This window comes from Talpa occidentalis, unplaced genomic scaffold (assembly GCF_014898055.3).
Source record: "Talpa occidentalis isolate TD23 unplaced genomic scaffold, MPIMG_talOcc4v2.1 talOcc4.9, whole genome shotgun sequence".
Classification (NCBI taxonomy): domain Eukaryota; kingdom Metazoa; phylum Chordata; class Mammalia; order Eulipotyphla; family Talpidae; genus Talpa; species Talpa occidentalis.
The window spans coordinates 99950756-99978583 of record NW_023605305.1 but is presented as its reverse complement, the minus strand read 5'-3'; the positions used below and the strand labels follow the sequence as shown (position 1 = coordinate 99978583).

The following is a 27828-nucleotide window of genomic DNA, read 5'->3' as shown; positions in this document are numbered from 1 at the left end:
AGAGTTTAGATGGGCTTTTCTCATAGGTAATGACTGAGAATCTTAAAGGTGAAGGGACTAAAGAAAATAAATAGACAAGTTTGTTAAATAGAGCTGGTGGTAGAACAATAGTTTTGATCAATTCACCCCCTATCTCTTATCATTGATTACAGGGCACAAACACACAATTAGGGGTTTTCATTGAGGAACAATTGTATGCACAGTGAAATAAAGTCATTTCTGTAGCAAATGGGTTATTTAGATATTCTCTTGCAATGAGAAAGCATGGTTGGTCACTGGAAATTTCTTACACATTCCTAAAATTGTAATACCATAAACTATTACTGTAATCTGTATTTTCTTCATACTGTAGCATTTGATCTTAGAGTGTTTTAGAAGTTTTCAAGAGTAGGAGTCAGATATAATAAGCAGAAGAAATGAAATACCTATTTACAAACACACCATTATCCATTTTCTAGGTCACATTTTCCTTTTAGATGAAGTCATTTTAATTCTCTTAGATTTCTTTCAGTTATATTATTTTCATTAAATTATCATCTGAATCATGCATAAATTTACATATTCTCTTTGAATCTTTGAGTAAAGATTTGACCTGTACAAAACAGAAACGATATCATCTCTTATCATAGTTTCGTCATAGTATAGTATCCAAAATCCACTCACCTAATTATTCATGAAGTAAGTCCTAGAATCAGAGGTCCGTGTATACAAATCACCTATTTTGACATATTCGGTAATAAAATGGTTAAATGTAGGCTCTTAGTAACCCTATTTGACTTATATTAACCTTGTGTTCAAGGATGACACTACTCATTAGTCGTCTTGAACCAACTGTTTCCTATTTCCTGGTCAGTTGTTATTGTTTGGATAAAACACATAATACCATTCCATAAAAACTTAGAGAAGTACAAGAAGAGATCCTTCAGAAGGGACTATATTGTCCCATTTTAGAGATGCAAAAAATCAAGTTCCAGAGAGGTTTCATATTGTATTTCCACCATCACAAGGTATACATGATTTTTTTCATATGTTAAATGTTTTCTATAAAACATTTAACAATACCAGCATGTTTTCTACAATAAGTAGAATTTAGCAATAGCTAGTGGCCTGGCAGTAATCATGATACAGTTGCCTGGTATGCATAAACTCAGTTGCTGTTAGACAATTGCATGAGCCTAGTGACATTACTGGACAGCTGTCACTTCATGTTTCTATGAGTCCCTTATGCATCACTTGAGTAAAACACAAGTGCTGGTTATAGTTTAAAAAGTTGTGTTAGCATCTTCTAACAAGATGTACAAAGTGGCAGCAATAATATCCATATAGCAGGGGTTGATGGCTTTGACAACAATCCTGAAGTTAGAGATGAAACTTTTTTTTTAAAAAAAAAAAAAAGCAAAGCTGGCACAGAGAGTAATATTTGGGAAAATATACCATCATTGACTCAGCCAAAAATTCATTTAGAACAATTGACCATTACTCTTTCATATTCTATTTTTTTACCACATAACACTGATATATGAAAACAAATCTAGTCTAAATAAATCTAAAATAGCTTTAGTAAATTTAAATAAAAATTATAAATGGTAAAGAAACATTATGTCACAGTTTAACAAACTTTTCTTTAGTGCAGCACTTGAAAACAATTAGGTCTTTGATTCATTCTTATTTCTTCATTTGTTTTTCTACAAGTTCTGATTCATTCTTATTTCTTCATTTGTTATTCTACAAGTCATCTGTCCACTCATGCTCTCAAGTAAAGCACCGAAACGTTCCATTTTTGATGAAGAAATCTAATCTTTATTTCTATGATGTTAGCACAATATACTCACACAATAGCTTTGATCTGTACTTAACAAAATACATTATAGCACTTTACAAACTTTATCAGTTTGGAAAACATTGCATAACATTTTATTAAACACGATACTTTTATATATATTCTATATATTCATAATTTTATTTACTTTAAAAAGATAATTAACTCTCTTTATTCATACTTGGTTTTATCCATAAAGCACAGCCTAACAAAGGATGAAGTACTCTCAGTAGCAAATAAGATAAATAGAACAACACTAAGAAGAGATACCACCTGTTAGTCTCATTTATTTTAAATTAAGGTACCAGTGGAATGTAAACAAATTTTTTTTGTAATTTTTTTTTTACAAAAGATGTGTTATCAAATATACATGCAGAGGTCTGAGTTCTAGCGACTATCTTTATATTTCCTTAGCATTGTGGTACAATTCATTAAGTCATTAAAAACTGTAGCCTTTGGCACTTGAGTAGAAAAAGAATATATCAATATTTATGTAAAGAAAAAAAACTTTAATGATTAGAGAAGTACTTTAAAATCTTTTGTTAAGAAATAGGAAAGATTAGGAAATATCTCACTGCACCGAAATGGCGCAGCTTCGTGTTCTCCAGAGTACTAAAGCCAGTCCACCTTTCCCTCTAGAAACTGGAACAAGCCAGCTGGAGTGTCATGTGGTGGCGGCGGTGGTGAGAAGTGGGGAAGGCAACATTTTACTCCCACTCCCCTCTCTGAGAAGGAAATTGCCAGAAGGGATATAGTTGAGTTTGTATTTATTGCCAGACTTTTCAATTCTGCTGGTTTCAGCTAAATCCCTAATGCTTTGGGAGGTTGGCTACTCTAGAAAGCTCTGCCCTTTTCCTGTAGAAACTGATAATGATGTGGTACTAAACAAATTTCTGCTCTCACTGAAAATGAAACAGAGAACAGATGAACCAGCTTTGTTGTTTTCTTTTATGCCCTTGGCAATCATCAAGTGTTCTAGCAGAATTCTTAAGAAATGGTGTAAAAAAGGTTTAATACTAAATACCAAGAACCAATATTTCTTTGTACTTAAACTTTCAAATTGGAAAACACACTTCAAAATGTTTTGTTTTTATCTTCTTTTTTTGGTAATACTGGTTTCCTTTTATTTAGGTTGAAGGCTTTATTGAGGATAGGTAGCACAGATTGTTGCTTGTATGTGAAACACCAAAACTGCCTATTTAGATATTTTGGAGAAATACATTCTCAATTTATGCTATTGATATATTTTTTATCAAGCTGCATGTTTTCAAATTCTACCTACTGGTATCCAATTAACAAAATATATTGTAGGGAAGAAGGTAAAATCCAACTATAGTGGTTCTAATTTACTGGTTACCAGGATATCAAAAATGTTAATAATCTAGAACCAAATAGAATTTTGGGATTATTTGTCAAGATAGCAACCCAAGTCAGCTGGTTGGAGACAAGTGAGGGTAGATTTGACCAATATTGCTGATCCCTTTACCCACAATATCATGATTTGGTTCAGAATTCTTGTAAATTCATAGCAGTATATTTTGCTCAAGGAATGTCAACTGTTATTTTTGATTTAAAAATAAACAAGCATATCTATACCATCAAAAAATCTTAAACTTAAGAAAGCCATAAAATGCAAAATAGAATCACAACAATTTCAAAGGATTCTCTTAAAACAACATGTTTGTTTAATTATGCAAATGTACTCACTAAAAAAACACTCTTCATCAGCAAGATTAATGATTAACCTATACTTAAATAAAAACTAAGCCAAAAAAAAAAACCTATGCAGAAAAGTACTAGTAATTCCCTTTCACTGAAAATAATCCTACACCATTTTTGTTATTGAAGAATGCATCATTTTGAGGAATGCACACACCTTTCATTTTTTGACTGTGACAGAGCCACTACAGAGAAGCTGTGGGATGTCCTATTCTAACACAAAGCAGCCAGCATCTTCTTAAAACAGTAGCATTTCTCTGACAAGGAATTGCACACCACTATTTCACAGCTAAGTAGAATCTGAGAGTTAACATGGTATATATACTATAATAATCAGCACCACCCATACTGAGCTGTAGGTGCAGATTCTGCAAAATGAATATATAATACTGCATGGCCTTTGCTGTGGGGAAATCGTGTTTTCTGGATTCCCACAGCCAATAATAAAGAAAAATCCCTAAAGTTGGCACATTCAGGAAGTAAAATAGTTTACATTGAAGGAAACCACTTTCTTTTGCTGTTGTCCTCTGCAAATCTTTGAGTTTGAAGATAGGTCTTAAAAAGAGTCTTCACACGATCACATTGATTAGGTTCTTGCATTGTGCTTTTCCCTTCCCTTGATGTGAAATCTACAAGCTTGAAAGTAGAATTTCTCGAGAGTCATTGAGTTCCGGGGTGATGGTGGAGAATCGAGTTTGTGGGTGGCTTCCCAATCTCTGGAACAGAGCACAGGTAGAATCAACATGTGGTATTTGGGGGTGGGGGGCGGGGGTCGTCCGAGTTATTGAATGACCTTCACTCAATCTTTATAAGCCCGAGTAGGAGAGGTTCCTTTGTAGAAGATATTTCTGGTGTTTTCAGGGCTGTTGCTTCTTTCGGGGATCAAGATGATGTTGCCCTTTCTCCGCAGGGTAGAGTCGCGGGAAGAAGAAACCGACAGGGTCTCGGAACCCATTTCACTGCCTTCTACTGGCGTGACGCGGATGGTGGTAATTCCATGGTGGTGATGCTCGTTGCTATCAATGTTGCTTCTCTTGCGATCTCCAGAACCAAAACTGTCTTTCAGGGATTCACAGCTTTCTGAGTCTCTGTTGAGATCGTTGAGCTCATAAGTTTGGCGCAGGCTGCCCTTGTCAGGGGCTTTCCATTTCCAGGAGCCACTGCCTTCGCCTTCCGTGGACGGGATCTGGATGATGGGCCTGTTGTTTTCTGGGTGAGCTTCTACCCTTACGATCCCGCTGGGTTCGTGGTCTGTCAGGGTTTTGTAGCGGATGGAGCCTGTGCAGGAGACGGTGCTGCCTTCTGTATTCTTAGGACTGCTCTGCAGGACACCCTGCTGCTTGGACATGGCGATGACTTGCATGATTCGGGGCTGACTGTTGCTTCTATTACAAGCCACAGTTTTCTCCGCAGCTTTCAACCACTTAGCCCTAGCGGAGCTGCTTTTGGGGGAGGTGTTTATGTTTTCTTGTGTTTCTTCTGGGATGTGCACTAACTGTGAGGACCCAGGGCGGGACTGAATGGACACTCGGGGTCCCCCAGTCATGGTGTTGTTGCACACGGGGACAGCGCCAGGCTGGATCTTGAGGTACTGGTTGCCAGGAGGGTGGTGGTCTCCATTGACACCCACCCTCGATGGCTCTGAACTTGACCTCATTTCTATGGATCTTGGGGGTGACTGCCCTGGCTCAGTCTCTATAACTTGCAGGGACAACTTCCGACTCTCGTTCTTGTTCTTCCATTGGGTGAGCAGCTGCTTTGACCTGGCAGAATCCATGGAAGCATGAATGGAGGTGTTTCTTCTCACAGGGTCTTCCACCGATGGGGTGTTGGCTCTCGGCAGGGTATTGCTAAAGGTGACCATGTTTTCCTTCCCCATGGGGCTCCGAGGAGTGATGATTTCTACATCAGCATTTGCCCTTTTGAGGTTTGTCAAGGAGCTAGCATCTCTGTGGTTTCGGTTGAGGATGCCTTCTGTGTGCGCAATTCCATCACTGCTGCTACCATTTTTAGCAGATAAAACTCGGCTGGGGTCTTGATTAAGGTCTGTCAGAGACCTGAGGGCTTCTCTGTGCTGAAACATACTCTCTTCACTAGGCAGAAAATTGCCCACAGCATACAAGCCCTAATGTTGAAGAGAAACAGTATCAAATACCAGAAGGAATGGTTACTAAGAGTTTATCCTCCAGGACCCACTGAAGCATGTAAACCAAGTCTATGCTCTCTCTATACCATCGATGGACACAAATAACACAAAACTAAAAAGTAGAATTTTTTAAATATATTATTTTTTATTTTTATTAATTAATTTTTTTCTTACACTGTTGCAGTCCCCATAGTTCCCCTGCCACCATATCACCTGTGAACCTAGTCTGTAAGTTATATCACAAGTCACTAAACTAATTGTTCAGAAATGTGAAGCCCATTATTTTTTATTAGTAGTTGGATTGTCTCTCCTTTCTCCACCCCACTGGAGGTTTTTTGAGTATTTTATTTTGTGTATATATATATATTTTTTTAATTTTTTTTTAAAGATTTATTTATAGAAGAACCAGAGTATAGGCCAGATGTGCAGGAGGGTGAGAGGATTCACCAGAGACAGAGTGGGGAACAGAACAGGCAGACAGACGAAGTACACTGCTGAGGGGAGCAGATGGCAAGACAGGAGAGGTCTGTCACACAATGTGGGTTGCGCCGCAGCTGGTGGGGATTGAACCAGCACTGCAGAAGCTGCAGACAGCTTCACAGCACGGCGCTCAACCACCTGCACCACCAGGGAGGCCCTTATTTTGTGTATATTTTGAAAAGAAAAGTCAGAAAACAAGAAAAATAAGGACAAACTGCTTTTCATCATAATTCCCTTTTTTCCCCTGGATTTAGGAACTTCTGTTGAGTGACACCTCAAATAGCTTAAATTATTTATTTTAACTTCCATTTTCAATCACACCTCATGATGGAAAGCAGAGTCCTGGGAAATAAAGAGCAACACATCATCCATAAAACAGGATATAAATTTTGCTGTGAACTCAGAGATGCATATTGTTATAACTCACATTAAGCACAGCCCTGTGTATTCAGCACCGTGCCCAGTACCCTCGCAAAGGACAGCAGAATCTCTCACTAGCTTGGGGCTCTCAAGCCTTTCCTGATTTGAACTTTATAAGTAATATTTGATCAAATCTGTGCCAGTACACTTAAATTTGAACCAATTTTTAAATTTTTTTTTCTTCATACTCAATCTATGAAATTTAAGTTTAGATTTGGGGTCTGAAAATTTGGAAAAGGCTAAAGTTCCATTTCAGAAATTTTTACCCTTTGTACACATAAAAATCATTTAATTCCTGTTGAATTTTCAGTTTTTGAAATGCTTAGTTTAGAGATAAAAACAGCAGCAGATATTCATTTGCATGCTGGTTTCTTTCTTTTTTTTTTTTAAGATTTATTTATTTATACAAGTACTGGGTACAGTCAGAAGCACAGGAGGGTGAGAGAATCCACCAGAGCCAGAGCGGGGAGCAGAGCAGGCAGAAGGACCGAAGTACACTGCTGAGGGGAGCAGCGGGCGGCAGGAGAGGTCTGCGCGCCATGTGGGACCCTCGCCTGCTGGCTGGGGATGGAACCGGCACTGCACAGGCTGCGGGCAGCTTCGCAGCCCATGGCTCAACTGCTGCACCACCAGGGAGGTGCTGCATGCTAGTTTCAATAAAGATGACCACAATCAATTTTTCTGATCAAAGCAAAGGAATCCCATAGAATTAATATTTTACAGTGCTTAGCAATGAATGGCAGCATTAGCTTAGAACTATTAACATCCCGCTTCAGCGCACAGAATACAAACAGGAATAAAGCCATGCATCTGATTCTCTAATTACTTTTATTCCCAGTTCAAATTTTCTAAGTATCTTTCTATGCTCTCACTGCCAGCATTCCAGGATGATCAAACCCTCCCTGACGTCCTATTAAAAATTGTATTTAAATGTTTATATTTAGGAAAATCCTCACTCCACTACAAGTAACCTCTACTTACATTGTTCAACATTCAGTGTTGAGTACTGGGTTTAATAAATATATCAATAGTTGCTTATTTCTTGGTGTAATATAAGATAGAGAGTTATTATTGTTTTTAGGTGAAGAAATAAGTTTTTGATAGGCTATGTAACTTGGCCAGGCAGCAGGAGATTGGGCATTCAAGACCACATCTTTCAGACAACGAAGCTCCCTGCTAACTCCAGGACACCATAAATAACACACACACACACACACACAATACAAGAACCAGAAGCAAGATTCTCAGTCTTCCTTATTTATTCTATAACACACAGTACCAATCAACAATCTCATGAGTACCCAGATTCACACATGATTCCTGGCACACTAACTTTAATTTGATCACGTTTTCTTTTGCTGAAGATCAGTCAAAAGCATTAAGATCAATCTTGACTGTGCCAGTTTATAAAATTGAAAAAAAATCATTGTTCATTTCAATATTTTTACTATTTTTGGGAGAATCATTTTCTTGTAAGACTATTCACATGTGCACTAGAGCCACATGATTGAGAAATGCTGCTATAATTTTTTTTTTAGAATTTTTTATTTCTCTGTTAGCTCCTGTCATTTTCCTGCATTATTGCTTCCTCCATATGCCACTTGCATGCTGGCTCCTTTTTTATTCTGATGACCGGGCAACTTTATATACCCCATAACCATAGTCATAACTGGACTAATTATGTTCATGATTTCCAAAACTTTTTTTCTACCTCTGATTGCTCTTTTGAGCTCCATTTGCAACTATTGACTGTTTACACTGAGTCTGTCAACCCCCCTTCCGTCTATCAACCTACTCCTTTATCTTTTACCTGGAATGCTAGTGAGGTCACCACCTACCAGGTCTTCCAAGTTAGAAACCTGGCCATTAGTTCTCATTCTTTAGTTCCCTCACCTTTCACTTCTTCTTGTTCATTCACTTGTCCATATTTTTTGCCTGTCTAGTGTTCTATGTTTGAATGCCTTTCCTCTTTTCCTCATCCTAAGAAACTCTCATATAAAAAAAAAAACACTTCTATGAAGTTTTCCCTAATTGCACTTATTTTTCCCAGAGCACTTTGTTCATATCCTATTTATCAATCAGCACATTGTAACCATTTATATTTTTACTACTATTGGCATTATAACCTCTGTAAGGACATGTATTACTCTTACTGTTCGGATGGCTCCTTTTTATTCTTATGGTAGTACTCTGACAGTACTGTCACAGATTGGATATTGAATAAATGTGAAAAGAATGAACAAATGAATGAAAGAATGAGCTATGAGTGAATGAAATGGACACTCTCAGTTTCCTTTTGCTGAGGTGATTTACCTTGAAAGAAGATCAAGCTTGAGAGTAGATTACTGCTAAAGAATTCAATACCTAGATATGGATCACAGCTATATCTAGGTAATGTATTTGAGTTGGGCAAGCTACATAATTAATCTTCCACTAAACCTTCAATTTCATTAACCTTATCTGATTAATATTTATTTTTCATTTATAAAATTATACTAGTAAAAAATAATCCCTGACTTTTTTTTTTTGTGGGCATAAGGACAAAATGCAATACTCCTTCTAAAATCATAATTTTTTAGCCCATGGTAAGAGTTCAGTACACTGTTTTTCTGAAAGTGGGATATGAGTTTTGGCTTAGAATGGAGATGCAGTCAGAGATTTTCTCATGAATATGAAGTATATTGCAAGTGAATTGTAATAATACAAAATAGTCCAGGCATTTTTCTAAGTGGTGATTTATCAAATAATAATAGCAGTAATAATAATAATAATAAATCATTTACCAAGTACAGAGCAATTCCTCCTCCTATTAAAAAGCCACAATAGACATCAACTGGGTGGTTCTTATACTGAGTTATCCGTGTTAGCCCACAGATGATTCCACAGATGATAAATGTGAAGACCAAGAGAGGTTTCAGTAGCTTAGAGGAATCCGTTAATGTGGAATTGAAGTACATCTTACAAATGAAAGAAATAGGTTAAGTATGTTAGAAAGGTCACTATTATATTATAATCGAATAAGAAGTTAAATTCAAAAGTCTAATGATACACTTGACATCAATTTTTTTGTTCCGTTCCCCCTGCTAGCACTATGTTCCACAACTGCAAAGAAAGGAAATTGGTGAAAAAGAAATAACAGATCTCTCATCAAGTTAAGTGAAAGATTGAGAAAAAAGTGAAGTAACAGAGTTATAACTGTTTAGTCTCTGAGTTATTTGTCGCATAACTCCAGTCCTTTTTTCTCACATAAACCTCATGGACTATTGTATTAATCAGATACAATGAAGAACATTGTTTAGCATTAATCAAATTTACATTAACTTAGAACTCACTGTCATTAATCCTGAAGGTAAAGTATGTGTATGCTTAATGACTTTTTTCATTTATAACATTCACATAGTTCTTATACTCACCCATGAAATGCAATGATACATTCAGTAGGGGCTACCAGACTTTAGCTAAATACTTAAGACTGTAGAAAAATTATTTTACTTTTATGAAAATTATTTTACTATAATGTATTTTTACTGTTTATAGTAGCAATCTGCTTTCCATGCCATTGTATTGAAGGACCTCCACACTGTTTATGTTAAAGCATGCCTAGATAACGTTGACTAGAGGCAATATTTCTCTGATTTTCTGTAGGGTACAGCTTGATAGCAAAGATCCAGTTACTTACCGAAACATACACAGCTGCAAAGGCGGCCAGGGTAGCATGTTGAGAAGGAAATGACTTTCTGCCGAAGGAAGACAGGCCAATTATGCTCACTCGTTCAGAGACACTGCTAACAATCATCTCAAGAACACTGGGTGGTTAAAATGTTCAACTTGAAAACCACCAGGCAATAAGCAATCACTTTAATTTCTGTTTAGTTTTCTGGAGAAAGATCTTCGTGATAAATACTGCTAATCAGCACTGATATTAAAGAACAGTAGTGAATCGTTTCCTAAAATAAAGTGCTAACTGCAAGGAATCACTTCATTATACCACTGGAATGATGCTCAAAGCAGAGGTGGATTGGAAAAATTATAATTGTTCTTTGGGACTAGACTCATGTAATTTTAAGGTGGAAGTTTAGCTTTTTTTGGGGGGAGGCAATTTATTATTTGCTTTAATTTTTTTTTATTTTATACATTTTTTACATAATTTTTCATTTTGCCAGGAAGTTTAACCTTTAAAATTCTGTGCTTCTCAATATGGGGCTTATTTTCATAAATTGTTTAAAAACAAATTTATTTTCTCAAAGTAGTGGTTTGGAAGGTTTTATACTCTAGAAAGCATAAGAAAAGCCTAAATGTAGCAAAGTGTTTCTCTTTTAAATAATTACCATCTCAAGAATCACAGAGCATCTTATTTAAGTAAAATAGTTTAAGGAGCAATATGAGAAAGGTGGAACACAGAACAATGGAAGAAAGGAAGAACAGAATCTTGTTTAATGGATAAAAGTGTTGGGGGAAAAGTCAGTTATATTAATGTCCTTCTAATTATTTGATACCTAATAAAATAGGTTACCATTCAATACAGACAAGATGATATAGGAAGATTGAGAAACAATTGAGAAATGGGCCTTAAATATAGGTTCAAAATTAGTGAATGATATGAGAAGTTTTGAATTGTGTAATTATATAGTATCAGGCTCTGATTCTTCCAGTGTACCTATTAACTTACTTTTGACTTTTAAATTGATCTTTGCAAATGCAGAGAATGACAAATGCAATTTTTATAAAAATCACTGATTGCTACTCTTCCTTCTGTAATTTGTTTCTTTTAAACTTCTAAGATACTATCTCTTGCCATACAAGTGTTTTATTTTACTTATTGGCTGAGAAAAGATTCATGTATTGGTAGCTTCCTGAGTTTTGTCCCTTATTTTCAGTTCATTAAAAAATACGCAGTCGCAGATATTATCCCTTGTAAAACTCTATTAAGAGGAAAATTCACATGATTTTCTGATCAACATATAATAGAGATATAAATAGCAAAGCTACCTAGTGTTCCACTTAAATCAATACAGGACAAATATGGCTTGTTAGTCATGATGACTATAAACACATTAAAATAAAACAATTCTGGTAACCAAAGCCATAACAAGCATAGGGTAGATCACAATACATGAACAGTATTTAATGATATAAATATTAATAGCAACAAAGAGGCTGAAATTTGGAGACAGAGAGGAAAATTTGGAATGAGTCACCAATAGGTTTCTATGGTACAGTTGCAAAAGACATCACTGAATTGAAAAGAAAAAATAAAAGCAGTGATGACTGAAAAAGGAAACCTTCAGATGATTTGCCATGCTATTAAGAACAAGAAAATGCTGACATAGAATGTTTTAAAATCTCAGTTTCTAACCTGCCACTATTGATAACTGTAAGGTCTGATCCTGAGCAAATATCTTCCACAATGTAGGAATTTTCTTTGCAAGATACATTCAGAGAAGTATAGTTTGGCTTGCACACAGTGAGAAAGTATGGTGCCTGATATCCTGTGGACAGCTGTATGATATCTGTAATAAGAGCTGTAGAGCACAATCCAAATATATGAACCCCTATAAACAAAAGAAAAGAAATTATTACCAAGTTGGTGCTTACTGCTGATGTGTTGTCGTCATAATCATCATTATCAACCATGTTCATTACACATTATTATGACAACCTTGAAATCTGTCGTGATCATTTGTCTGATATTAGTTTGAAAAGATGATGTAGAAAATTTCTAAACTTCTAAACAGAAACTTAAAGCCAAAAAACAGGCAATCGGTATATCCAAAGTTGTACAGTGAGGTATTCATCTCAGTTTGATTAAACAGGGACAATTCTTATTATTAGTAACCACAGGTCATCTGTTAAATGCCTGGATCATGTTAAAGTGACCAGCTGTGTGATCTTAGTTGGACTACAAGTAGAGAATGAAGCAAGATTCAAAATAATTTTAAAATTGCTTAGAATGTTTGCTCTCTCTATGGTCCCTAACTGCAGCTACAGTTGCAAATCCTACATAATTGGTTCTAACCCTCAAAACTGTTGTCATATCAAAAATGCTAAATAAAACAGATAAGGGTAAGCAGGTCCTATCATGGAAATGATCAGACCCTGGGTTCTGGACTGTGGGAGATTTTGTACTTCAGAGATGAAGTTCTTCCACTTCTTGGTCCCTGTTTTACCTATTTTTGTCTTTAGCCACAAAATCACAAATGCTAATGCATGCTGGTGCACCCAAATTCCATTCCTGCTTCAAGTCCCTTGCCTGACTTTATTCTCAGAAATCTAACTCTGCTCACTTACACATGCTCTGGAAGGTGTGTGTTTCCTTTACATTATTTTGACATCCTGGATTCACTCTGACTTAATGTGTAGATTCTGATTCATGACTTGCTCATAGAAATAATTATGAGAGGTGTCTCAGGAATTTTTTAGCAAATGCCTAGGTCAAGATCACTGGCCAGTACATTGTTACTCTGTTTTGCATTTTCCTTCTCCCCTTTATCATCATATAACTACCAGACTCCCAGTTCCTTGTCCACCCACTCATCTGGGATTCAAGACTCAGGATCTTTATTCCTAATTTCCAGTATTTTGCAAGATCTCAGAGAACAGTATGAATAAGTGGGGGAAACCCTCCTTTTACCTATGCAGAAAGAGAACCTCCAGGGTCCTGAAGGGTGGGACTGTCAACTCTGTTCTCTAGAGGAAGATAGACTATCTTCACAGTTATGAGGCATTTCAGAGAGATCTTATGCCCCTTTGTCCACAGCATTTTGTCATATTAGGGAAAATTTTCACTGAGATCAGCTATTTGCCCTGAAGTCTTATTTCTTTGCCTGAATTTGTGGTCCATCTAAGTGACATATTCTTGTATTACTATTTCAGTGTGCCTTGTTTAGAGTAGCAAAGTCTAGGGCATGATTTAGATTTTTCCTCTATTTGGAGGAGAGATTGAATTTAGTTATCCACTAGATATCAGATAAAGTACCTACTCCTCTGAGTTAAGAGGCTGCAGGTAAAATAACTTTTTACTGACTTATTGGAAATGAATGTGAAATTTTCAAGTTGGTGTAATGTGCTGTTGACTTTACTACTCAACTCAGTGGGGAAAAAAGGTTTGTGACTCGAGCAACATGAATATGGTCTCATGCTAATCAGAAGATATGAAAGTATAGATCCTGCTTTGGTTTAGATGCTGGTCAGTGGGGCTTATAGATTTTCTGTAGGTCTCATAAAAATTGGAGGCAAAGCCAGAGGATATAACCAAGGGAAAAGATCATCCTTCATGATTACTTTAATCTAGACTTGGAGACACGGAGTGGTTGGTGGTGACATTTTCAAGTGCAGTATCTTCAGGGTGAGAACACTCCAGAACACTGAAATGGAATCACTGATGGGACTGAAGTAATTTCTGAATTGTTATCCATTCATACCAGCCTGCTGACATTCATTCTCCGCTTTGGAAGATAAACACAGTGAAACTATTTTAAAGTAAGTTTTTGTTTCAACCAGAGCTAAAAAAATATACTGAAATGCATTGCATGCAAACTCTCCAAACAAGGACTATAACTATAAATTACACATTTCAGATACAAAATCCAATTTTTGTTGTTTTAAGTTTTTGTGTTATGTAAAGCTCATCATGTACCCCAATTATGCATCTAAATTATAGCTTTAAAGACTTACTATCTGTAATTAAATATAACAGTTACATTTGGGAAAAAAAAAACTTCCTTCTTTGTGGTCCCTATACCCACCAACGAATCTGACGGCTCTCCTAAGGAAAGAGTTGAAGTTGCAGCCTCCAGCGTTGATGTTGGGCTCCAGTCCAACTCCATTTCTTCTTTTGGACAGGCAGCAGTAAAGAATTCCTTCCCCTACCATAATCTGCAAAGAAGACAACAGAGTATCTTCTTCAGAATGAACATAGTAGGTACAAATGAATTATGTTTTCTCTTAATGCATCATTGATTCAACAGGGTCAAGATAATTTTTTTTTGTAGAAGTGAGCAATTTCTCTAAGGATTTAAGGAAACAGTGAGTACTTAGCAATCAGACCACTGTAAAGAGCTGTTCATTGGAGCTTCCATGCTCCCATTGATGGGTCAAGGGTCATATAGCATCCCAACACTTTTTTTTTTTGGCCTAAAAGAACTGGAATGTAGGCCAGAGGTGTGGGGGGTGAGAGGATTCATCAGAGACAGACTGGGGAGAAGAGCAGGTGGATTTTTGAAACACACTGCTAAGGGGAGCAGCAGGCAAAAAGGAGAGGTCTGCTGCACCATATGTGGGTCAGCAACCTGTCCAGGGCTCAAACTAAGCCTTAGCAGTGATAATGCTGAGACTCAACCCTTAGGACACCAAGGAAGTCCAGCGGCATCCCAATACTTTAATGTGGCCACAGCACTCCTTTGCCCAGTGACACCTGATTAACCACATGGTGACTGATTCTGACCTAATTCTTAAGAGTCTTTGCATTTCATTCCTAAAATCACAAAACCAGATGTTCAGGTGAAGGTAAGAATATAGTAAGTGCCAGAGTTAGGATCAGAAACATTTTACCACCAGATTATTTCAATAAACCAATTTTGTATTAAGCAGAAGACAAATCCATAGAAAGTATGCCTGAGGATAGAAAGGTGCTACCTAAAGCGGAGTTATTCAATAAAAAAAAATTCTTTGATGATGGAGGTATTTGTTTTCACTGTTCATTTCCATAGCCAGTATCCATGTGTGGCTATTAAGTATTTGAAATTCAGCTGCTGCAATTGAGGAGCTGACTTTTAAATTTAATTTCCTTGTATTGAATTATGTAAAATATAAATCATTCCAGCTTTAAAATGAAATATCCACATGTGGCTAGGACCTCTCTTAATGGAGAATGTAGATTATGAGATACTCTAATTAATCACGGTAGTATTTCCCAGGCATTTGACATTTAGAAACTGTTTTCACAATGGATGGAAAACCATGCTGTAGTATTGGAAAGACGACCAGGATAAAAAAAAAAAGAGTGCACCTGCTGTAGGATGCTAGGACATAAGATATCAGGGATGGAACTCAATATACTTGTCATTTCCTTCTCAAAGTTATACTAGAAATGCATTAGGGTATCCTACATTGAATTGCGTTCCCTTCTATGTGACTTCTGTAGCATCCTTCCTTCTAGCATAGCCTGATTGAAGTGCACTTTGGTTGTTCATTTGACAATCTCTCAGTTAGAGAAGGACTAGAATTGGAAGAGAGAAGAGCCATTACTTCTTTCTCTTTTATCCTCACTGTCTAGTACAGTTGATTGGCATTGTAAGATTTGCATTTGTACTATTCACTGTAAGATCTCCCTAGCTAAATGTTCTGATCATTTGGGTTATTACTAATCCTATCTAGGAGAAGCAAATTTGAAGTTGAGTTTTATTCCCATAAAAATTCAAATATTTGGTATTACAATGCCTAAGATAGTATTGTGAAATTAGATGTTAATTTGTATAAATGAGTAGCACTGAGTAAAGTAGAATTGCGTGAGATATTGGCAATCCCTCAGCTATAAATGATTGTGCCACTTTAAAGATTATAACTAAGATTAGGGAGAAACAGATTTTGCAGGAGGAAATCCCAGTTCCCTTTAGTATTAAGATTCATTTTATCAAATATTTAAAATTATATGTTTCCTTAAAAAACTGACAGTAGGACTGTGGCTTTCTATTTTAAATGTTCTGTAGTGGGGACTCCTCTGGTGGTGCAGGTGGTTGAGCGCAGCACTGTGAAGCTGTCCACAGCCTCTGCAGCGCCGGTTCGATCCCCACTGGCTGGTGAGGGTCCCACATGGCGCACAGACCTCTCCTGTCTCGCCCGCTTCTCCCCTCAGCAGTGTATTTCATCCGTCCGCCTGTTCTGTTCCCTGCTCTGTCTCTGGTGAATCCTCTCACCCTCCTATGCATCTGGCCTGTACCCCAGTTCTTGTATAAATAAATGAATAAATAAAAATGTTCTATAGTGGATACGGTATATATGTATAATTATGAAGTATCTTAATTTGTGTAAAAATAATTTTCTAGTGGAACTTTACCAATAATCAAATGTGTAGAAATATCATGGTATCCATGATAAACTCTTGTGAGATCAATTATATTTAAAAAAATCAAAAGGAACTTTTTTCAAGTTATTGAACATTGAGTTAATTATGCATGCTTCCTGAAAAATATCATTCTACATGATAACTTTAAGTTAGATGTGGAAACACAATCAGTTCTCAATTCTGTATAGACAGATATGACGTAATACACCACACACTGAGAATAATATAATGGTTATCTCAAATTCATCATTTCAAGAAAATTAACCATTCACTCCTGAAATGTATTGTTGTATGGCTAACAAAGATTGATTTCATCTTTACCTCTTCAGTAACAATTCTGTGAATAGCATTTTCCTCTCAGTTATATAAGAAATGACTCACATTCGTCCATGAATGCTAAATTCCATAAGAATTTGTTTGTACGGTGCCATTAGAGGAATGTGTCTTATTATACAACTCAAGAACAGTCATTATCTTAAATGACCTTGAAATTTTAGATTATTCTAATTGTTTAATATGTTCAAAACAGATATGCCAATGGATTCTTTTCACACCATTTGGTTTGATTATACATCATGAATAGAGATTTCTTGTCAGTAGTTTGACATCACCCACTGATGGTCTCTTTCAGAAGCACATCAGTTTTCTCCTCGCATTTCTAATCATTTAACTTTCATCTATATGTCATTACATGAATTTTCAAAGTGGTTCAATTTGATGTAAAGATAGAATTCTCCTCAGGGGAAGGGGAGCTGTTTCCTAATATACTTCCAAATATTCCTGCTTGTTTCCTCTTTCTGAATGGCAGGCTGTTGTGCCGTGACATGGCTTTGCAGAGTTTGGGCTTTGACAATAAAATTATCCGTTGCTGTTGTCATGTGTAAATACAAAACTGTGTAAGACAAGCATCTTTTCAAAATATTCCATTTATGCATATAAAAGCTTGGAAAGAAACATTACAATATCTTTTTTTTTAAGATTTATTTATTCATTTACGCAAGAACTGGGGTACAGGTGAGATGCATGGGAGGGTGAGAGGATTCACCAGAGACAGAGCGGGGAACAGAACAGGCAGACTGATGAAATACACTGCTGAGGGGAGCAGCGGGTGAGAGAGGAGAGGTCTGCCACGCCATGTGGGACCCACGCTGGCTGGCCGGGATTGAACCGGCGCTGCAGAGGCTGGGGACAGCTTCACAGCAAGGTGCTCTACCGCCTGCGCCACCAGGGAAGGCCCCAATACAATATCTATCTTATATATAAAATACCATGGACAGGATTTTGGAAGAGATTCTGAATTGTTCTGCTCAGGGGAGGTATAGAGAAGAAATAGATGACTTATTATCATATGGGTTCTGTCCCTGAGACAGCCCTTTAGGGAGAACTCACAATTGGAAAAGCCTTTCTTGCAAAGACAACAAAACAATAGAAACAAGTAATACTCAGCATAGTATCTTTAGGGTTTAAACTTTCAATGAAAGTTGGAAAGCCTTTTGGAAAGCCTATTATATTTAAATGCATATTTAAATATTCTCTACTTTGGTAGTATAATCTTCTAAAATTAAGGTTATCTTCAGGAAACTATAATCAAACTGATAGAATTCTTCTATAAAATTAGATGCACTAATCCTTTAATGACACATAATAAAATCTGAATTCCAAGGAAGAGAAAGAGTACTATTCTTCTATTAATGTGGATTTCACAAAGATTTATGATAAGCCCAGATATTCTATGTTGTTTTCTTTGAAAAATAATCTCCAAAGAACTAAACAAATGCTTGTTTCATGATCACTCTAAATAAATGAAAATTGAACGTTAAAGATGAAATTTTTCAGTTTTAGAGAAATAAGAATATACATTTTACAGACAATTTTTTTTTTACTCTTTCACGTACAACATCATGAAGACAAGTTATTTTTAAAACATCACTCAAATCATTAAAAAAAATGTGTGAAGCAAGCACTAGCTGGTTTATATTTTAAAACCTATATAAAAATCAGTTGATCTTCCTTTTATTGCCTCAATTAAAAAATTTAAAAAGGAAGAATCTGGGTATAAGTTTGGAGAGAAAGATGTAAAAACTAATCCTGGTACCCACAGGTTATCTTGGTGGAAGGGAGCCACAGCAGATGTGAATTTTCATATCTCAGGGCTCAAGAAAGCAATCTTCAACCAGGAACCCCCCAGTAAATATCCCCATGTTGCATACTAAGTATTATGGGAGCATGAGCGTCAGAGAAATAGGAATACAATGATGGGGCCAAGGACACTGCCCCAGGACATTAAAAGGGTCAGCAAAAGGATCATTGTGCAATATATGGTGCTTGAAGGGATGCCATGACTAGATGTGCTATCCTGGTGACTTAATAAAAAACCCTAGCTAGGGAAGAAAGATTTCTGGGACTAAAATAAGCAAGTTGTTTAAATGATGAAATATTAACATAGTCATTCAACAGTCGGTAATGCTGTACAGTCTTTTATTTATATTATTTCACATATATCCATTGTAATAAATTTAGGCATTACATCATAACTAGGAGAAATGATATTTGGTGAAACAGATTTAAAGCATTTATTCTTTCTGTTCTTGTCAAAACACTATGTGACATGGGTTTTGTTATGTCTTTAAAGAAATGATAGGAAAATACTGTTATTCTAAACAATATTGCATTTTAAGTATGTTATTATTAGTCTGAATCTTCGCTACTTCCAAATACATTATTAATAGTTGCAATCACTCAGGAATTACTCCAGTTTAAATAACTAATTAATTTGCAAGGTATTTGAGATCTTTTAAGTATGATAAAGCTCTATGGAAATTAAGTTCTAATTGTATATTCTGAGAACATTTTATAGAATTATCTATAGTGTAAATAGCATGATTATTTGATATAGGGATAATATAAAAAATAAATCCATAGTTACATAAAAATACAGTGTTTAGAAGGTCTATGCAGAGACTTTTCTTAAGCTGTTGATATACTGAACCAGAATAGACCAATTCATTAGAGAAGCTTATAAAAGCTCAAATCAAATACAGTTTTTTATTTAATAGCCACTTCCTCTGACATTCATGAGCATGATAAAGACAAAGTAAGAGTTCCCACTGGTAGAAATAAAACTCTTAATCTTGAAACATTTTTACTTATACTTTAGGTAGAATCCTTGTGGCAAAGAGATGGAGGAAAAGTTTGGCCAGTTCTATTATTATTGAATTTATCTAAAAGTGTGTTATTCACAATGTGTATTTTAGAAAACTAAAAATAACAAAGTTTTTAGTTCAATTCTAGTAGGTTAGGGCATTTCTTTGCTACATATTTTAAATTGCGAGTGTCTCATGAATCCAACGTATTTGTGTGTGCATGTATGTGTGTTCATGTGTCCATGTGTGTGTGCGCATTTCAGGAATGTAAATATGCCCTTTTTACATAGTGCTCATAATCAATAAAAGGTGTTAACTTAGTAAACAATTTAAACTGTAAGTGATGTCAGTATGCACTTTTGAGAAGAAAGACTGTTGGCTATATAATATTTAGTTTATCCCTCCAGTTTTCCAGATTTCAGATATCCAATAAACATGAAAAAATATATTAATTACAAAGTGTATCAGAAAGATCATGTTAGCCATTCAAGTAGAATTATGCAGCTACATACCTTTTTATTTCCAGAATGATTTATCAAAGTATGCATTAAGGATCCATCATTTTTGCAACTTTATTATCTTCTCTAACTTTTTTTTAATATATATATTTTTTAAGATTTATTTATTTATTTGTTTGTTTATTTATTTATACAAGCACTGGTACAGTCAGAAGCGCGGGAGGGTGAGAGGATTCACCAGAGCCAGAGCGGGGAGCAGAGCAGGCAGAAGGACCAAAGCACACTGCTGAGGGGAGCAGCGGGCGGCAGAAGAGGTCTGAGTGCTATGTGGGACCCTCCTCCGGTGGCCAGGGAGCAGCCGGGGATCGAACCGGCGCTGCAGAGGCTGTGGGCAGCTTCGCAACCCAGCACTCAACCACTGCGCCACCGGAGAGGCTTTCTTCTCTAACATTTAATACCAGTAATTTTCAAGTTATAAGTATTCCACATGTCACTGGCAAGATATCTTAAAGATATAGGCTTTCTGGGCTATGACTTAGCATTCACTTTTTGTTTGCTTTTACCGAACTTATTACACAAATGTGGTCATTTTTAGTTTATTGGACTGACAGAAACAACTTGGGGGCAATTCTTACCGTAATTGCAGGTCCAGCAAAAGCCAAGCTAAGCAACATGAGGAACGGAATTGCTTCCTGGGTGGGTTCAATGTAGGGCATGCTAAGACTCCGGTCATAGCAGCTAAATCCAGAGTGCACAGGTTTGAACACATCCGTGAGTTCAAGGAAATACAGGCTAACCACCGATGATGCCAATATAGGCAGCTGAGAATGAAGGACACAGAAGATGAATTTATTTTTGTATATGTGTTTTACATAGTATCAGTATATCAGTATCAGGAGGAAATAGTGGGTGTTTCCCCCTTCTCTCACCACTCCTCTTTGATCTAAGAGCTAAAATCATTCATACTGTTCTTTTTTTTAGATTTATTTATTTTTTAAATTTTATTTTTATATTCCCCATACAATTGCATCCTCCTTATTTTGACCCCAATCCCTCCTTTCCCCACCTCCCCCCATAGTGGTTCATAGTTGTTAGTTGATTTTGATTTTTTTCTTTCTTATAGTTACTCTTTTTTTTTTTTTTTTAAAGATTTATTTATTTATTTATACAAGCACTGGGTATAGTCAGAAGTGTGGGAGGGTGAGAGAATTCACCAGAGCCAGAGCGGGGAGCAGAACAGGTAGAATGACAAAGTACACTGCTGAGGGGAGCAGTGGGCAGCAGGAGAGGTCTGCACACCATGTGGGACCCTTGCCCGGTGGCTGGGGATCAAACCAGCGCTGCATAGGCTGTGGGCAGCTTCGCAGCCCATGGCTCAACCGCTGCACCACTGGGGAGGCCCTCTTATAGTTACTCTTTTTCCTGGTCCCTTATTTAGGTTTTCTAGATTCCTGCTATGAGTGAGACAATCCGGTATTTTTCTTTTTCTTTCTAGCTTATTTCGAGATTCCTCAACCTACCAATTCCACTCCTAGGTATTTACCCAAAGGACACAGAAACATCCATTCCAAAGAGCACCTGCACCCCTATGTTTATAGCAGCACTATTTACAATAGCTAAGCTTTGGAAATAACCCAAATGCCCAAAAATAGATGACTGGATCAAGAAGATGTGGTACATATACACAATGGAATATTACTCAGCAATCAAAAAAGATAAACACATGCAATTTGCAGCAACATAGATGGACCTGGAAGGGATCATGCTCATGAAATAAGCCATTCATACTATTCTTTTTTTTTTTAAGATTTATTTTTATTTATTTATACAAGCACTGGGTACAGTAAGAAGCCGGGAGGGTGAGAGAATTCACCAGAGCCAGAGCGAGGAGCAGAGCAGGCAGAAGGACCAAAGTACACTGCTGAGGGGAGCAGTGGGCGACAGGAGAGGTCTGTGTGCCATGTGGGACCCTCCTCTGGGGCCGAGGAGAAGCCGGGGATCGAACCAGGGCTGCAGAGGCTGCAGGCAGCTTCGCAACCCAGACCTCAACCTCTGCGCCACCTGAGAGGCCCCATTCATACTATTCTTTATGCTTTCAAATTTGATCTTTATTTCATCTACCCGTCTGGTAGGAGCCCATGTCATCTTTTACTTTTGCTCTTGGGGTTACTTTCTAACTGGTGTTCTGCTTTCACTTTTATCCTCTCATACCACACATCCTTCTCCACTCAGGATCCCAAAGGGTCTTTGAAAATTATATTGGATCATATCTCAATTGCTCTAGTTGAGGATGGGGTTCCTTTGCTCCACATCCTCATCAACACTTTTTTAAAATTTCCCTACTATCAGCTATAAGGTGATATTGCTTTAGGGATTTGATTTCCATGCTCCTGAAGATTAGTGATGTTGAGCACCTCTTGATGTTTCATGCACCTGTTGGCCATCTCTATATCCTCTGGGGGGAAAAATATCTTTTTGAGTCTTTGTTTATTACATACTTTGTTTTGTTTTTGGCTATTGAGTTGCATTAGTTCTTGATGTTTTGTATATTATCGCCTTCTTCAATCTAGGATTTGCAAATATTTGTACCATTTGGTAAGCCGTCTTTTTATTTTGTTGATGTTTTCCTTTGTTGTATAGAAGTTCTTTAGTTTTATGTACTCATGATATTCTTTATTTTCTATAACAGTCAAATTCATTTCTATGTATGGTCCTTTATGTTTGCTGCCTTTTCTTTCTCTTGTGGTCTTCCTCTGGTTCTTTGTATGACCACTTCTTGTCATCTTTTAATGATGATTTCATATACTCTAAGGTAATCCTTAATTCATTCTTCTCTCTCTACCCTTAAAATGTTCAACCTGTCACTCATCATTAACTGAAATTACCGTGTCAACTTAATACCTCACTTATTTATTTTTTATTTTTCCCCAGCTCCTGTTGAAATATATGCTCCATGAAGTTAAGAGTCTGCCAATGTTATTTATTGCTGAATTCCAGGACATAGAATTGTTCCTGGCATATGCAATCCATCACTTAATAATTTAATGAAGCAGTAAATGTTGTTGATAAATGACTAATTAAATTAATGAGTAAATCTTTATCACAATAACTAGAGTGACCAGATTTAACAAATGCCAGGTCACCTAGTCAGATTAGAATTTCAGAAAAGTAATGAATAATATTTAGTATAAGTGTATACTATGCAATATACTTGGGATATACTTATACTAAAAATCATTTATTGTTTATCTCAAATTCTAATTATACTGGATTTCCTCTAATTTTTCTGGTAGACCTAACCTAGACATATTTCAGTTTCTAGATAATGTGTTATATATTAAATTATTCATTTCTCCAGACTACAATATGCCAGGTAATATTTACTAGCTACAACAGGATAACCAAGGCTTGGTCACCAAGGATTATAAACTTAGTGAGAGATCTGCTCTCAGGTAAAAGAAAATATTGCAAATATATTGTGTGAGACTAAGCATTTCAGAATCTAAAAATGTAGACTTAAAACACTGAAAAAAAAATTTCAGTTTAAGGCTTTGTTACTTGTGGAGAATAAACACTTGCTCAAATAGGACAGCTTTTTGTTGAAGACATCATTGACCATCCATGATTTCTGGTTGCTTGGTTTGAAAAAAGTTTAGAAGACAGCATTAAGTTTTCTATTCCCAAGAGATCTTTATGTGATGAGATGAGAATAAGGTTTATTGGGAAAATTAATAATGTATGAAGATTATTCTGGCATTGTCTTCATATGGATACTTTTGAATAGAGAGAACAAATAGTATATCAGGACAGTTATATTTCTCTAATTCAAATCAATGATCATTAGATTACTCCAAATATCTGATTCTCTCCCTTTACCAGTCCCATCCCTATTCATGTAGGAAGAGAAGCTTTCAGTCTTAACCAATATATCAACACCTCAAGGTGCATGACAGATATTCCACTTAAAAATGTTTTCATTTTAACATTTGCTTCATGTGGTACTTACTGTGTTCTAGGCATTTTTATGTTTTAGAAATTCGAATTAATTTTATTAATTTTATTCATTTAGTTTAAACCTTTCTATTAGGTAGGTGCTGTTATTGCTCTAATTTTGTAGGTGGATAAGCTCAGTCTCCTTTAATAGTGCCAGAGGTAGATTTTGAACCCATGAATTACAGTTTTGAAGTCTAATTTCTTAACCTTAATCTATGCATCCTTTCCAAAATGGGAAGAGAATTTGAGGATAATGAAATGCAACTAGGGTCAATTAATGGAAGTGCTATTGAGTTTAAAGTTCCATTTAAGAGTTTCTATTTGCAAATCCTCGTTAAAAAATATGTATTACTTAGCATATGGAAACATTATCCTAAAAGTTGGTTTGCACAAATTCAGAAAGTTTTTCCTTCATTAATTTGAAAGTTAAATATTTCATTTTAAAACAAGATTTGATTACTCACCTTCTTTTCTCTTTTTTTGATGTCTTTTGTTTATTTTTGTAAATGGGAATCCTATCTAAGAACGTTGACACCCAAATTACATCCAATTATCTCATGTTTAAATGCTTGTGTATAAGTAGATTTGATTTATTCTGCAGAAAAGTGAACAAAACTTTATTAACATGACCAATCAGAAAATTAAGTAAATTTTCCCTAGTAGACACATATTCACCAATAAATATTTTGGTTTTTTTTTTTTTTTAAAGATTTATTTATTTCTTGTTTATACAAGCACTGGGTACAGTCAGAAGCGTGGGAAGGTGAGAGAATTCACCAGAGCCAGAGCGGGGAGCAGAGCAGACAGAAGGACCGAAGTACACTGCTGAGGGGAGCAGCGGGCGGCAGGAGAGGTCTGTGCGCCATGTGGGACCCTCCTCTGGTGGCCGGGGAGCAGCCGGGGATCGAACCGGCGCCGCAGAGGCTGCGGGCAGCTTCGCAACCCAGCGTTCAACCGCTGCGCCACCGGGGAGGCCCAATATTTTGGGTTTTTTTTAACTTTTTTTTTTTTTAATAGAGGCATTTTTTTTTTATTTATTTGTTTGTTTGTTTGTTTTGTTTATACATGCACTGGGTACAGTCAGAAGCGCGGGAGAGTGAGAGAATTCACCAGAGCCAGAGCGGGGAGCACAGCAGGCAGAAGGACCCAAGTACACTGCTGAGGGGAGCAGCGGGCGGCAGGAGAGGTCTGCGCGCCATGTGGGACCCTCCTCCGGCTGCCGGGGAGCAGCCGGGGATCGAACCGGCGCCGCAGAGGCTGCAGGCAGCTTCGCAACCCAGTGCTCAACCGCGGCGCCACCGGGGAGGCCCACCAATAAATATTTTGGATGATTACTTCAGAATCTGTTCAACTGTGTCAGTGAAGATATAGCCTTGGAGTAAGGTGCTATTCCTGGGGGGTGTGTGTGTGTATGGGGAAGGACACTCATAATGTCACATAATTTTTTTTAAAAAATTTATGTGTACAAGACCTGGGGTGTAGGCCAGAGGTGTGGGGGGTGAGAGGATTCACTAGAGACAGAGTAGGGAACAGAACAGGCAGATCCATTGGAATACACTGCTGAGGTGAGCAGTGATGAGACAGAAGAGGTCTGCTGCACCATGTGGATTAACTCACTGACCAGATTTCGAACTCATGCCACAGTGGCTGGCGATTGTTGCTAGTGCTGAGACTTTAACCCCTGTGCCACGAGGGAGGCCCAGAATGTCACATACTTTACTAAAACCAGTGGGGTTATATGATTTTTGAGGCACCTAGGAGGTTCTAATGTCAGCTCTTCCACTTACTACCATCAGGGTGTCCTTGGAAATTTTTACCTTAAATCTTAGCTTCCTTATCTGTGAACTAGGCTCATTGATAGTACCCATCATCATATATAGCTAAAAGGATTAAATGAAGTATTAAAAGTAATATTCAACAATATCCGGGATGAGCACTAGTTTATAAACGTTGGTATTATTTATGGTTGTTATAACTATTAATGATATGCCCATCAAATGTCACCTTTCACATAATGCCTTACATGAGAATCTTTTTTGAAAGTAATTTCCTTACTCTTATTTCTGAGATTCTATTTTGAAAATACAAAGTTGAGGTGGTTTCTATTGTTATCAAAATATAGCATTCCAGAAGAGAGTAAAATGCTAATTTGAAGCAAAAGGGAGAGTCCAAGGCAGCAGGTAGAAAGATACAGAATGGGGTCTCCCTGGTGGCGCAAGGGGTAGGACACAACCAATGAAGTTATCTGCAGCCACTGCAGCGCAAGTTCAATTCCAATTCCCGGCCAGGGAGCTACCCCCATGGTGCAGCAGACCTTTCTTTTCTCACCTGCTGTTCCCTCATCAGTGTATTTCAGTCAATCTGCCTGTCCTGTTTCCCTTTCTGTCTTTGGTGAATTCTCTTACCCCACACCTCTGGCCTGTACCCCAGTTTCTATATACATAAATAAATAAATCTTTAAAAAAAGATACTGGATGATTTAAATAGCATCATCCTCACTTTTGAGAACAACAATAGCAAAATTAAATTATCTTGGTTTTGATATGAATAATATTATAAGCAGTAACAGACTATAGTTGTGTATATTCAAACCACTCCTAAGCAAGAGATAATCAAAAAAGAAAAAGAATAGTTTTATGTTAACAACAAGTTTAAAATAGGAGTTTGGGGCCCAATCTTGACATATAAATCATATTAATGTTAAATTTAAAGCATTAAGATAATATATTAAAATGAAATTCAAACTGGAATAAATATTAGCAGATCAAAGTAATTTTATTAAAGTTGTGGCCCTAAGGAGGTTGTATGTAATAGGTCAACACAAAGACGATGGAATTTTTCATTTTCTACAGTGCAACCTTTAATAATCTTCCTTATTATTTTTTGCCTTGTAGCTAACACAGATAAATGTTTCCTTCAAATATTGACAATAATAATAACTAGCATAGGGCATTCTGATTTATAAAACTATCTTCACCTTTATTATAACATATTCAGATAAACTCAGTAAAGCTCAAAAATACAGATTATAAAAACACACTAACACTTGTGTCATTGAGGGAAAGAATAAATCAGAAGGCATCTAATATTATTAAAGCTCTAAATTAGTTTTCTCAGATAGATGTGGCTTGTGTGATATGCATAAATATATTTTTAAAAGAACAGTGTGATGTGGAAAACCAGTGTTGGTTTCCGAACAAGGAAAATCCATTTTCTCTTGCCTCATTTATTCCATGGCTTCAGGAATTTGGAGAAAGTCCTTAACTGTTCTGGGTCTCATTTGGCATGGGTGTTATAAAGGTTTTCCTACATTACCATATCGTTTTAAAATTCTCCACGTGCTGTCATTGTTTAAGAAACATTGCTCATTCCTTTCACACCATCATTGCCCTGAATAGTGGGTATGTTTTCTACCTCTAGTCTCTTCACAATGTGTTGTATCTTCCAAAATTCTAATTTTACCAGAATTCACACCTGATTATGCTTTCAAGAGTGCGCTGTTAATAACAAAGCAAGATTTATTTTGAATGGCATTTATGGTCTTTTATTATATAGTTTTCACCTGCCTTTCTTGTTTATTTTTACTC

At 36.6% G+C, this 27828-nt stretch overlaps 1 protein-coding gene across 1 annotated transcript in view; it reads right to left on the bottom strand.

Moving 5' to 3' along the window:
* Positions 1–1777: 1777 nt before the first annotated feature.
* The window catches only part of PLPPR4 (phospholipid phosphatase related 4), a 40453-nt gene continuing 14402 nt past the window's right edge, over positions 1778–27828 (bottom strand). Inside the window, exons 2-7 of the mRNA XM_037500174.2 lie at positions 20884–21069; positions 14330–14459; positions 11941–12136; positions 10264–10321; positions 9368–9541; positions 1778–5663 (exon numbers count right to left, since the gene is read on the bottom strand). Coding sequence (XP_037356071.2) covers positions 4338–5663; positions 9368–9541; positions 10264–10321; positions 11941–12136; positions 14330–14459; positions 20884–21069 — 2070 coding nt within the window. The 3' untranslated portion in view covers positions 1778–4337. The remainder of the gene's footprint in view (positions 5664–9367; positions 9542–10263; positions 10322–11940; positions 12137–14329; positions 14460–20883; positions 21070–27828) is intronic.